A 12,784-nucleotide genomic window follows, 5' to 3' on the forward strand; every position below is an offset into this window, starting at 1 on the left:
GTCTAAATATCTGTCTTTATGTATGTACAGTATATATGTTCCAGCATGTGCGTCTCTATATATGTGGTTTATTTTTGGTTTGTGTAGGGGGCAGCAATAGAGAGTCGCGCACAGGGCGCCATCCAACCTAAGGCCGGCCCTGGCCATACGTGGGGAGTGAAGGCTAACCAGTCTGGTCTGATCCCATAGCTACTATAGCACAATTTGCTGAGAAAATTAATGCTGGCTATTATAGAATAGTGTCAGAACACACAGTGCATCACACCTTTCTGCGCTTGGGGCTGCATTGCCGCAGACTGGTCAGAGTGCCCATGCTGACCCCTGTTCACTGCCGAAAGCTCATACAATGAGCATGTGAGCATCAGAACTGAACCATAGTGCAATGGATGAAGGTGGTCTGATGAATCAATTTTTTTTTAAAATCAAGTGGATGGCTGCGGGCGTGAGCATCGCTTATCTAGGGAAGGGATAACAGGATGCACTACGGGAAGAAGGCAAGCCGGTGGAGGCAGTGTGATGCTCTGGGCTATGTTCTGCTGGGAAACCTGTCTTGGCATTCACGTAGACGTTACTTTGACATGTATCACCTATCTAAACATTGTTGCAGACCAACTACACCCCTTCTATGTTATTCCATAATGGTGGTGGTCTCTTTCAGTAGAATAATGCGCTCTGCTACACTGGAAAAATTGTTCATGAATGATTTGAAGAACATGACAGAGTTCAAGGTTTTGATTTGGCTTCCAATTTCCAAGATCTCAATCCTATCAATCATCTATGGGATTTGCTGGAAAAAACAAATCTGATTCATGGAGACCCCACCTGGCAACTTCTGATTCTAACTTCTTGGTGCCAGATAACGAAGGAAACCTTCAGAGGTCTTGTAAAGTCCATGCCTCGATGGGTCAGAGCTGTTTAGAAGCACGAGGGAGACCTACACTTGGCTGGTGGTTTTAATGTTATGGCTGAACTATGTTTAGGTCTTTGGAGATGATTAGGACAGTACTGATAACAGAGTGCATAGATCTCCCAACACAGGACTGTGGCAGAACCATATAACATTAAAGTAGAGCTGTCAAGCATACTGCAGCCCTCCCACATTCAGCTGCTCAGTTTATAAACAGCAGTAAGCACAATATACGAGTGGCCTTACTTCAGATGCACAATTGTCCTTCTATTACAGCCTGCCATAACAATCCTTTTTTATGCATCTCATTCTCCTGGAACACCCCAACATAAAGTAAAAGTTTCCTATGAAAAATAAATAAGTTCACGTTACCTGCCTCTGGCAATATCCTTTTCCTTTGCCATATCCAGTAAGATTTAATGTATGTATGTTAAATGAATGCAATTGGGCAAGAGTTTCAGCAAGAGCGACGTACAAGGCTGATCTTTCCGCAGGGCTGACTTCTGGCAGATTGACATCTCGGAATATGCGTCCCTGACAAAGACATTTCAGTATCTAATCTACATAAAACACAGTGTAACTATTACAATTATTACTGCAGATGAGCAATCATGTTATATTAGGCTGATGTACACATATACAGTGAAGGAAATAAGTATTTGATCCCTTGCTGATTTTGTAAGTTTGCCCACTGTCAAAGACATGAACAGTCTAGAATTTTTAGGCTAGGTTAATTTTACCAGTGAGAGATAGATTATATAAAAAAAAAAAAAAAAAGAAAATCACATTGTCAAAATTATATATATTTATTTGCATTGTGCACAGAGAAATAAGTATTTGATCCCTTTGGCAAACAAGACTTAATACTTGGTGGCAAAACCCTTGTTGGCAAGCACAGCAGTCAGACGTTTTTTGTAGTTGATGATGAGGTTTGCACACGTTAGATGGAATTTTGGCCCACTCCTCTTTGCAGATCACCTGTAAATCATTAAGATTTCGAGGCTGTCGCTTGGCAACTCGGATCTTCAGCTCCCTCCATACGTTTTCGATGGGATTAAGGTCTGGAGACTGGCTAGGCCACTCCATGACCTTAATGTGCTTCTTTTTGAGCCACTCCTTTGTTGCCTTGGCTGTATATCTCGGGTCATTGTCGTGCTGGAAGACCGAGCCACGAGCCATTTTTAATGTCCTGGTGGAGGGAAGGAGGTTGTCACTCAGGATTTGACGTTACATGGCTCCATCCATTCTCCCATTGATGCGGGGAAGTAGTCCTGTGCCCTTAGCAGAGAAACACTCCCAAAACATAATGTTTCCACCTCCATGCTTGATCAGCGGTGTTCTTTGGGTCATAGGCAGCATTTCTCTTCCTCCAAACACGGCGAGTTGAGTTAATGCCAAAGAGCTCAATTTTAGTCTCATCTGACCACAGCACCTTCTCCCAATCACTCTCAGAATCATCCAGATGTTCATTTGCAAACTTCAGACAGGCCTGTACATGTGCCTTCTTGAGCAGGGGGACCTTGCGGGCACTGCAGGATTTGAATCCATTACGGCGTAATGTGTTGCCAATGGTTTTCTTGGTGACTGTGGTCCCAGTTGCCCGGAGATCATTAACAAGTTCCCCCCGTGTAGTTTTTGGCTGAGCTCTCACCTTCCTCAGGATCAAGGATACCCCACGAGGTGAGATTTTGCATGGAGCCCCAGATCGATGTCGATTGACAGTCATTTTGTATGTCTTCCATTTTCTTACTATTGCACCAACAGTTGTCTCCTTCTCACCCAGCGTCTTACTTATGGTTTTGTAGCCCATTCCAGCCTTGTGCAGGTCTATGATCTTGTCCCTGACATCCTTAGAAAGCTCTTTGGTCTTGCCCATGTTGTAGAGGTTAGAGTCAGACTGATTCATTGAGTCTGTGGACAGGAGTCTTTTATACAGGTGACCATGTAAGACAGCTGTCTTTAATGCAGGCACCAAGTTGATTTGGAGCATGTAACTGGTCTGGAGGAGGCTGAACTCTTAATGGTTGGTAGGGGATCAAATACTTATTTCTCTGTGCACAATGCAAATAAATATATATATAATTTTGACAATGTGATTTTCTTATTTTTTTTAAATATAATCTATCTCTCACTGGTAAAATTAACCAAGCCTAAAAATTCTAGACTGTTCATGTCTTTGACAGTGGGCAAACTTACAAAATCAGCAAGGGATCAAATACTTATTTCCTTCACTGTATTTAAGAAAAAAGGATGCCACCGATCGCATCAAAAGTTGGAAAACATATCAGATAAGTGGCTCAAACACTGCGCACCAGATTTATAATACAGACAATGCCATTTTTAAAAAGGTTAAATGGGTTCTCCTACTAAACACATTTATCAGCTATCCACAGGATAGTTGATAAATGTATGATTGCTTGGGGCCCTACCGATCACTAGAACGGAGGTCACAACTCTCGTCCCTCCACACTTCACAATCGCAGCGAGGAAGATTTTTAAGCGGTGGTCACGCATGTGCGCTGCTGCTCCATTCAATGTCTACGGGGCTGATAAAAACAGGTAAGCGCTGCACTCCATCGGCCCCATAAACACTGAATGGAGACGCAGCACACATGCAAAACCCAGTGCTGATGCCCCCAGTGGTCATACTTTTATCACCTATCCTGTTGATAGGTGATAAATGTGCTTAGTAGGAAAACTCCTTTAAGAGACTGTAGTTTTCTCTTAAATGGGTTCTCACCACAGACAACCCTGTCAAAATATGAGTCGCCAATTTCTGTGGTCACAGCTCCCAAGACCCACTCAAACATCCGATTTTGTTGTGGGAAGATGCGGCCGGTTGGTAATTTCCCCTAAAATGTAGTATTACATGGCAGCCACTAGCCATAGCGAGAGCATGCTGTATTGCATGGTGTTATACAAGCATATTGTATTATATAGTCATACTGTATTTTATACCTGTATGTTTTATACCTGCATATATTTTGTATTGTTTCTAAACTTTTGTATACTATTGCTTTTATATATGCATATTTATTGAACTAAAACTAGATTTTTGCTAAAAGTTGCGCAAAATAAATGCAGTCAAGGTGCCCAAAAACAATATAAAAAAACCTTGCTGAACCCAACGATTTCAGCAGCATCGGCCGACGATCTGTGTGTATTGGGGCTACCAGACTCTCCTACGACGTTGGGGAAAACAAGGCTCGGGCATGTTGGATTTTAACGTGCCTGATCCTATCTTCCCAGAGGAGATCAGCCGCTGCCATAACCTCTTATTACCGCATATTCCCCTCTCTCAATTGAAGAAAAATGCAAGCTCGGTCAAACTGTGCATATGTATGGAAGAGTTGGAAGAAAAATAACTGTTCGGCTAATAGTTATTTAAAGTGTATGGCCACCTTAAGTCATTAGCATAACAGCATGGTCATGTCTCTATTTACGGTGTTTGACTGAAGGGATAAATAAAAAGCCAAGGAGAGAGACAAGGACTGCAAACGCATGTACTATCTGCCAAATGCCACCCATTCAGAGACAGGGCAAGATATAAAAGGGTCAGTACCAGAATACAGTAATGTTTAAGTGTATATTAGCACTATGAATAACCTGTAGTACAACTAATATTGTATACATGAACTTTGGGCAACAAAAAAAGCTCACAGAAACCCACAGTATACCTTTGGGCTACTAGGATTTTAGTCCTATAACTCTTATTCGCTTCATGTCTTCTTTTCAGTAGAAAGTTATATTGTATCAGGAAATTGCTTTTATATGCAACAAGAAAGCGGATTCATACGTTTGCAGTTGATAATCAATCCAGCCTTGTTGTGATGGACATCAGATATCCATGAACTATTTCCCCTTCCCTCCTTAGCTCACACAGTAGACACATTTCTCTCTACGTAACAGCAGGACAAGGGACGGGAGTCTCCGCAACAGAGCAGTAAGTAGTAGCAGGAGAGGCTGTCCTGACTTTATTTGTCAGAGTAACCATTTCTCAGAGTGTGGAAAACCCAACGGAACGTGAGGACATCACAGGAAAGTCCAGAGTTTACAGAAACATTGCAAAGGATGGAAAATTCCACGCTGCACTTCATCTAATAAACATGTAGAGCTGCGTAAGAAATGATTGTGATTTTGTTCTTTTCTAATGATAGGTGCACTTAATAAAACTAACCTGCACATGTTCCATGACATAAAATTCAGTACCAATTACAGTCACATCTGTGCAGTAAAGTAAAGGCCTTGGCACAGGAAATCCAGTGGAATATAAAGCCTTCTGCACTTCATATTCTCTTTCAATCTGAGTGGGAAAAAAAAAAGAAAGAAAGAGGTTATTAGATAGTATTATATGATGTAACAAAACATGTCTGTAAAGGAACAATATAGAAGTAATGCCTGTGTAATAATAAGTGAAAAATACTGTATGCTTAGTGGTGACACAATGCAGAGCTGGAACCATTTTTTATAGATTTAAAAAAAACAAAAAAAACAGTATTTCAAGTGGTTGTCCACTATAAAAAATTCCTTTGTTAGAATTGTCCACTGATGATAAGCTGATCACAGGGTGTCCTGCAACTAGGAACCAATGATCAGCTGTAATCTGTGGAGAAACCAGGCAGCAAGTGTTCACTTTCCCTACAGCACCACCACAGGGGAAGTCAAGCATTACACAGTTTGCGTTAAAATCAGATTGTCTGCGTAATGCACCAGCATGACAAATTCTCCACTCTTTGTAGCCAGTATCCACTGTAACTAACAGATGAGGGTGTTGAACCTGGACATCCCCTTCTATTAACTCAGAATTTCTCTAATAGGCTATTTGAAGTCGACAGCTCTTTTAATGAAGTTGTTATCATCCTCAAAAATCTTGTACTCCAACTGGTACATGAAATTTTGTCAGAAAACCCACAACTCTTCTAGATGACCCTGAATGACCTTTTTCTAGTACTTTTGTTTGATCAGCGTGCAACTCATAACAACCAATCAGATCACTGCTTGAATGTTCTAACCTGCACTAGGAAGATGACAGATATTTGTCCTAGTTGACACAGTATTGTATTACTTTGTACTTGTTTTGTTAGGCTTTTTTCACATCTGCGCTAGAATTTTCGTTATTCTGTTTCTAACGGAGCCACCAACGCAATTGTGAACAGTCTTAGATATTCTAAACTAAATAAAGGAGGAGAGGGTTTTATTCTACAATACTATGTACAATGTGACAGGTTGCATACATACTTAATCATAGCCAATTTGAACATAAAGGGAAGCTTAAAGACTTAAGCCAGGACTACACTCAGTTTTAGTGACAGTTTTTTGAGCCGAACACAGAAGTGGACACAAAGAAAAAGAAGATGCATCAGTCTTTTCTTTATACCTTTCCTTCAGTTTGAATCCACTTCTGGCTTTGACTCAAGAAACTGTGCCAAAAACTGCATCCAAAAGGTGTGTGTGTGTAATCCTGGCCTAAAGGAGGTTTATATAATAGAACACTGGCATCAGTAAGTGGCTAATTTTTAAAAATATGTTTTAACTAATTATTTTTTTCCATCAAGACTATACATGTAAAAGCCAGCACGGTGGCTCAGTGGTTAGCACTTTTGCCTTGCAGCTGGGGTCCTGGGTTCAAATCCAACCAAGGACAACATCTGCATGGAGTTTGCATTTTCTCCCTGTGTTTGCATGGGTACTCCGGTTTCCTACCACACCCCATAAACATACCAATAGGAAATTTAGATTGTGAGCCCCAATGGTGACAGTAAAAGTGGACCTCTGTACAGCGCTGCAGAATATGTTTGCGCTATATAAGTAATAAAAATAAATACATATAAAATTCATTCATAGTTATCTTCTCAAAATAGGTAAAATATTGTCAATGTTTAACCTTAATCTAATTAATGGTACTTTACCCGATGAGCTCCTGGCAGCAGCGAGCCATGTGGTTTCTTCCTGAGAACTACATTTTTCTGACCTTTCTGTAGAAAGAAAGTAGGGTTGGACTGCCCAAACCTATAATTATAATAAAAATCATCATCAAAATTCGATTTATTCAGAAAACAAACTCTGTTTGTCATTATAATATAATACACTGCAAGCCACACACAAAATTAGAGAAAGAGCGCCTATATGTCGAGTGTTTTATAGGAACCCAGGCACTGATATATTGGAAGTTAAATTGTATAAAACTGAGTTTTATTATCAGGTGTTTGAACTGATTTTTTTAAAGGTAATCGGGCAACAGTTTTGAGGCCTCAACGGCTGACAGCGATATAGAGGAGGGGGAGGGTAGATAACAATAACTTTATTTTCGGTTATGCAAATTGCATCACCAAGAAATCGAAGTTTAATTACCCCAGCACGGTGGTCGCAAGTGCGACTGAGGTGGCCCTTGATGTGCAAGTGCTCCCTGACTGTCCTCAGAAAGTGCTGCCAGCCCCTTCCCTTCAGCGATCACCTGATTGAAACTCGAAACTCAGAGCAGACTGGCATTTGCAACTGCAGTGCCAGGGGAATTAAACATCGGTTTCTCGGTCATGTAACTTGCATGCCCGAGACAAAAGGTAAGGTTACAAAGCACTGCCCTCTCCCATATATTGCGCTGTCAGAAGTTTTAAAAGTTCCCAAAACTGCTATTTCTCTTTAAAAGCAGAATTTGTGTTTGGGTAAGTGCACATATAGTGGAAATGCTGCGGATTCTCCGGATGTAAAATCCACAGCAGAATATAATACCAGCCATGTAATATAAATCTCATCGACGTATGTGGAAATTTTTTCTGCTGCCAAATTGGCCTGTTACCCTTCGGGTACGTGCACACATATCGGAAAGATCTGGCGCAAATCATTTTTCTGCAGAATTCAAGTCTTTTTTTTTTTTTAAATAGTAAAATCCGCAATTAAAATCTGCAGAGGAAATTGCACCTCAGGTCAATTTTCGTGCGTAAAAATTCCACAGCATGCAGAGGAGATATATTCAAATCTCATCTACATGGCTGGCACTGTATTTCGCTGTGGATTTTCTGTTTGCCTTGTGCCCAGTTCACACAGAGTTTTTTTACGCTGATTACAGTACCAGCCATGTGGATGACATTTGAACAAATCTCATCCACATGCTGCAAAACAATTTCTGCATGGAAATCAGAACATGCTGCAGATTTTCAACAAAATACTGTGTTTGGGTACTCTGAGGGTATGTCCACACATACAAGAAGAAGTGGCTGAAAATTACGGAGCTGTTTTCAAGGAAAAACAGCCTCTGATTTCAAGGCGTTTTTTGAAGCTAAGGGTATGTTGAAACGAAAGATACTGCCTGAAAGAACGATTAAAATGAAGTTAACATTAAGGCCCCACGACCGTATTTTTTCCCTCCTGTAAGCACGGGTCCTTTGTGAACTGTATTCCACCCGTATTTACGGACCCGCTTTCTCTGCTATATTGCACTGCACTAATCGGCAGCCCCTTCTCTCTATCCAGCTCTGATCGGCAGCCTCTTCTCTCTATCAGTGCTGGCTAAAGAGAAGGGGCAACCCTTTCAGGCAGTTTCCGCAGCGTAACGCAGCGATAGAAAGTAAAAGAAGTTCATATCCCGGCCGTTGTCTTGGTGACGAGTCCCTCTTTTGACATCCAGTCCGACGTCCCTTGATGACGTGGCAGACCATGTGACCGCTGCAGCCTGTGATTGGCTGCAGCGGTCACATGGGCTGAAACGTTATCCCAGGAGGCCGGACTGGAGGAAGAAGCAGGGAGTTCTGGGTAAGTATTAACTTTTTTGGTTGCGGGTTTTTGAAGAAAACAGACATCTATATTGTGAGCGCCGCGCATGGTACTCACTGTCCAGCGGTAGTCACTGTCCAGAGTGCTGGAAGAGTTACTGCCGATTAGTGCAGCCCCTTCTCTCTATCCGGCACCGATCGTTTAACTCTTTCAACACCCTGAACAGTGACTATCCCCTGACGTCGCCTAGCAACGCTGCCATAATTACGAGGGCACACATGGGCCTGCCCATGCCGGAATTACGGCCTGACATAGGACATGTTCTATATTTTTCAACGGCCCAGCCAACTTCCCGTAAGCAAATGTGAAGGTATCCGTGGCCAATGGAAGTCTATGGGCCCGTAATTACGGGCGTTTTTACGGTCATGTGCATGGGGCCTTAGAACGGGCGATTTGTCAAAATTACTGGTATTCGACTAAAGCAATTCACCTCACATTTACTAAAGCACAGGATTTAAAAAGAGCAAAGGCTCTATATTCATGAAGTTAACAAATACCCTGCTCAAGTAGAAAAATATTTGAATTGAGAAATTGCCACTAAATTGTCTGAATATTGAACACTGTGTCCCTAAATTGTCTGAATGTCAAACACTTTGTCCCTATGCGTTTCAACAGCCCAGATTAATTAGAGGGTGCATCATCAGGGGTCATAGACAAGAAATGAGCTTGATATAACCGGGCAGTATTGTTAGGAACTTTCTGACAGGCACCGGTTTACGAGCATAGCTTTACGAACTATTAGTGATTATTACCGGACACTCACAGTAATGACCATCAGCCCCCCACTCACAGTAAAATGACCATCAGCCCCCCACTCACAGTAAAATGACCATCAGCCCCCCACTCACAGTAAAATGACCATCAGCCCCCCACTCACAGTAAAATGACCATCAGCCCCCCACTCACAGTAAAATGACCATCAGCTCCCCACTCAGTATAATGACCCCTCAGTAAAGAGACCATAAGCCCCCTCCAGTAAAGTGACCATCAGCCTCAACCCCCCCCCCCCCCCAGTAAAATGACCATCAGCCTCCTCCAGTAAAGCCACTATCAGCCTCAGTCCCGTCCCCCCCAGTAAAATGACCATCTGCCCCGCTAGTAAAGTGACCATCACAGAGAGAAAGTGTGCTTACTCCTGGGGAAGGAATAAATAAGGAGGTATAAGAACAACAACTCCCAGCATGTCCAGACTGTTATTAAGGGATATAAGAGGACATTACAGGGAGGGGGTATAAGAGTTTTTAAAAAACGCCCCGTGGGAACGAAACGCCGTTTTTCCCATTGAAATCAATGGGCAGATGTTTGTAGGCGTTCAGCCCCCGCATTTTTAGCTGTTTTTCTGGGCGTTTATGGCCAGAAAAATGGCCGAAAATAGCCCGTGTGAACATACCCTAACAATGAAGCTTTTTTTATTTTGAAGCTTCTTTTGAGGCGTAGTGTCAATGGAAAATAAGCTCCAAAAACGCCTTAAGACGTGACATGCTACTTCTTTTTCCGAGGCATTTTTTGAATTCAGCAGTGTAAAAATACACTTCATGTGAACAGCACAGTGTATATCCCATTGAATACAATGGGAAGCTGGTTTACTAGAAATACGCCTGAAAAAAACTACTTGTGAACATACTCCTAGGGTATTTTCACCCAGGATGGAAACGAAGCTTAAAAGTACACAGCGTATTCACCTGTATGCCGCAGGGAATTACGGCCGAAAAAAATGCACAAATTGTGGTGCAGTTTTCCAGCCGGAACGTACGCTGCAGAAAAACAGCCCAGAAAAAAAACGCACAGAAAACAAACAAAAGGATACTTACCATGGCGACGCATCCCTCTGACGTCAGACGCTCTGCAGCTCTGGAATGATGTTTCATCCCATGTGACAGCTGAAGCCTGTGATTGGCTGCAGCAGTCACATGGGATGAAACGTCCACCCAGAAGGCCGGCCTGGAGGAAGAAACACATACTTCTGGGCAAGTATAAGATCATTTTTCTTCTGAGTTGCATTTTTTGCGGCAGAATCTATGCGATTCCGCCGTAAAAAATGCCACATCTGCTATTTGTTGCGGGTTTTACCTCCCATTGAATTCAATAGGGAAAACTTGCAAACACATAAGCAGCGGTTTCACCTTTTTAGGCCTCATGCACACGACCGTGTTTTTGCGGCCGCAATTCCCCCGAAAATACACGGGAGAATTGCGGCCCCATTCTTTTCTATGGGGCCGTGCACACGACCGTAGTTTTTGCGGTCCGTGCACGGCCCGGGAGCCCGGACCGCAGAAAGAACGGGCATGTCTTATTACGGCCCGGTTCTGCGGTCCGGGCTCATTGAAAACAATGGCCGCGGCCATGTGCATGTCCCGCGATTTGCGGGCGGCCTGCGGCTGACAGTCTGCTGACAGTCCGCAGCCGGCCGACCCGAAAATCACGGCCGTGCACACGGCTACGGTCCATTTTCACCTCTGGCCAGCTCACTGCAACAAACTTGATTATTAGTATAAGATTTCCCTTTAATATCTTCATAAAAAAACAAAAATACTGAATAAGAAACTGGACGAATTAGAAACCAACTTCAGCATCGTATCCAAAAATAAGTTATAAACAACGCATGAAATATATGAGAAAATACACGTGTAAAGAAAGTCTAGAGGGGTATTCGGACTACAGAAATGTATATAAAGGTCTCATGGGGTATCCTAACCGCCTTTCTGCAAGCAAAGATGGGCAGCTGGTGGCCTGGAGGGGACTAAATAGAGAGGCGGCTCGCTACACTGACGTTTACGGAAGCAGCCCAGAAAGCAGTCACTTTTGCTTACAGATCGCCAAACAGGGGACCCCAATTTTCCCCATATGTGAAGGTCCCACTGATAGGACCTCTACCTGCCAGGCATTTATGGCATATCCTATCAATATGTTATAACTGTATGTGGTGGCAGAAAATGTAGATGAATATCCAGCTCTGCTGTCTTCGAATTTTAGCCATTTCTGAAATTCTTGAAACATATGCAACAGTGTCCGCCCGTAATCTGCAGATAATAATTCTAGTCACACTAAGGGCTTATTCAGACGAACGTGATATACGTCCGTGCAACGCGCGTGATTTTCACGTGCGTCGCACGGACCTAGATTAGTCTATGGGGCCGTGCAGACAGTTGCGTGATTTTTACGCAGCGTTAGTCCGCTGCGTAAAAGTCACCGCATGTCCGTTCTTTCTGCGTTTTTCGCGCATCACGCACCCATTGAAGTCAATGGGTGCGTGAAAACCACGCATGTCACACGGAAGCACTTCCGTGCGAACTGCGTGATTCGCGCAACAGCTGTGAAAAGGATGAATGAAAACAGAAAAGCACCACGTGCTTTTCTGTTCACAAACATCCAAATGGAGTGTCATAATGATGGCGGCTGCGCGAAAAGCACGCAACCGCGCATCATACAGGGCTGACACACGGAGCTGTTAAGTGCCTTTTGCGCACGCAAAACGCCGCGGTTTTTGCGCGTGCAAAACGCACACGCTCGTGTAAACCCGGCCTAACATTGTACATTTCGCAGACAACCCCACAGGTAAACCAAGCCTGCACCATCTCACCTGTATTGCCTGACTGTCAGGGCGTCACTTGGACTGGTGCTGAAGCCTGGCAGATGGCTGGACAAGTAGTCACATAACTTGTGCTCGTCAAACTTGTGCTGGTCTCTGACCGCACTGGTGTCTGCTTCTAGCGCTGCCATTTCTGCAAAGAATAAAAATGCGTGTGTAAAGTCCAGTCCTGTGATTGATCCCTTGGACTTCTCCACCTTTGACACATTACTGCATTTGTTTTGCTTTAAATTGTCAATAAAGTTTATAGGGGGGGGGAAACTCACGTGTTTACGTCGAAAGAAGAAGTAATGATGCGCCGCAGCGTCCATATTAGAATCTGGCAAACTATCTGAAGTGTTATAATAATGTATACTGGCGTCCGTGCATTTAAATGAGGCTATTGCATTAAATACTATTACATTGTGTTCTAGCCTTTGACGGTAATACTAATACAGTGTCACTTTTAATAACGTTTCATATAGTAACTGATGATGTACTACAAGTCCTGGAACCCCTATGCGATAAGGAAACAACCC

At 43.0% G+C, this 12,784-nt stretch overlaps 2 protein-coding genes across 3 annotated transcripts in view; one reads left to right on the top strand and one right to left on the bottom strand.

Annotated features, from left to right (window-relative positions):
- Positions 1-12,505, bottom strand: part of LOC142651878 (acyl-CoA dehydrogenase family member 11-like) — a 112,658-nt gene extending 100,153 nt beyond the window's left edge. Inside the window, exons 1-4 of one of the 2 annotated variants that reach the window (XM_075827103.1) lie at positions 12,258-12,505; positions 6,817-6,916; positions 5,085-5,210; positions 1,280-1,441 (exon numbers count right to left, since the gene is read on the bottom strand). In XM_075827103.1, coding sequence (XP_075683218.1) covers positions 1,280-1,441; positions 5,085-5,210; positions 6,817-6,916; positions 12,258-12,397 — 528 coding nt within the window. In that variant the 5' untranslated portion in view covers positions 12,398-12,505. The remainder of the gene's footprint in view (positions 1-1,279; positions 1,442-5,084; positions 5,211-6,816; positions 6,917-12,257) is intronic. The other variant, XM_075827105.1, reaches the window with a different exon arrangement.
- UBA5 (ubiquitin like modifier activating enzyme 5) overlaps positions 1-12,784 on the top strand; it is a 101,318-nt gene that overhangs the window by 61,854 nt on the left and 26,680 nt on the right. The gene's annotated exons all lie outside the window — the stretch shown is intronic.

This window comes from Rhinoderma darwinii, chromosome 5 (assembly GCF_050947455.1).
Source record: "Rhinoderma darwinii isolate aRhiDar2 chromosome 5, aRhiDar2.hap1, whole genome shotgun sequence".
NCBI lineage: Eukaryota > Metazoa > Chordata > Amphibia > Anura > Rhinodermatidae > Rhinoderma > Rhinoderma darwinii.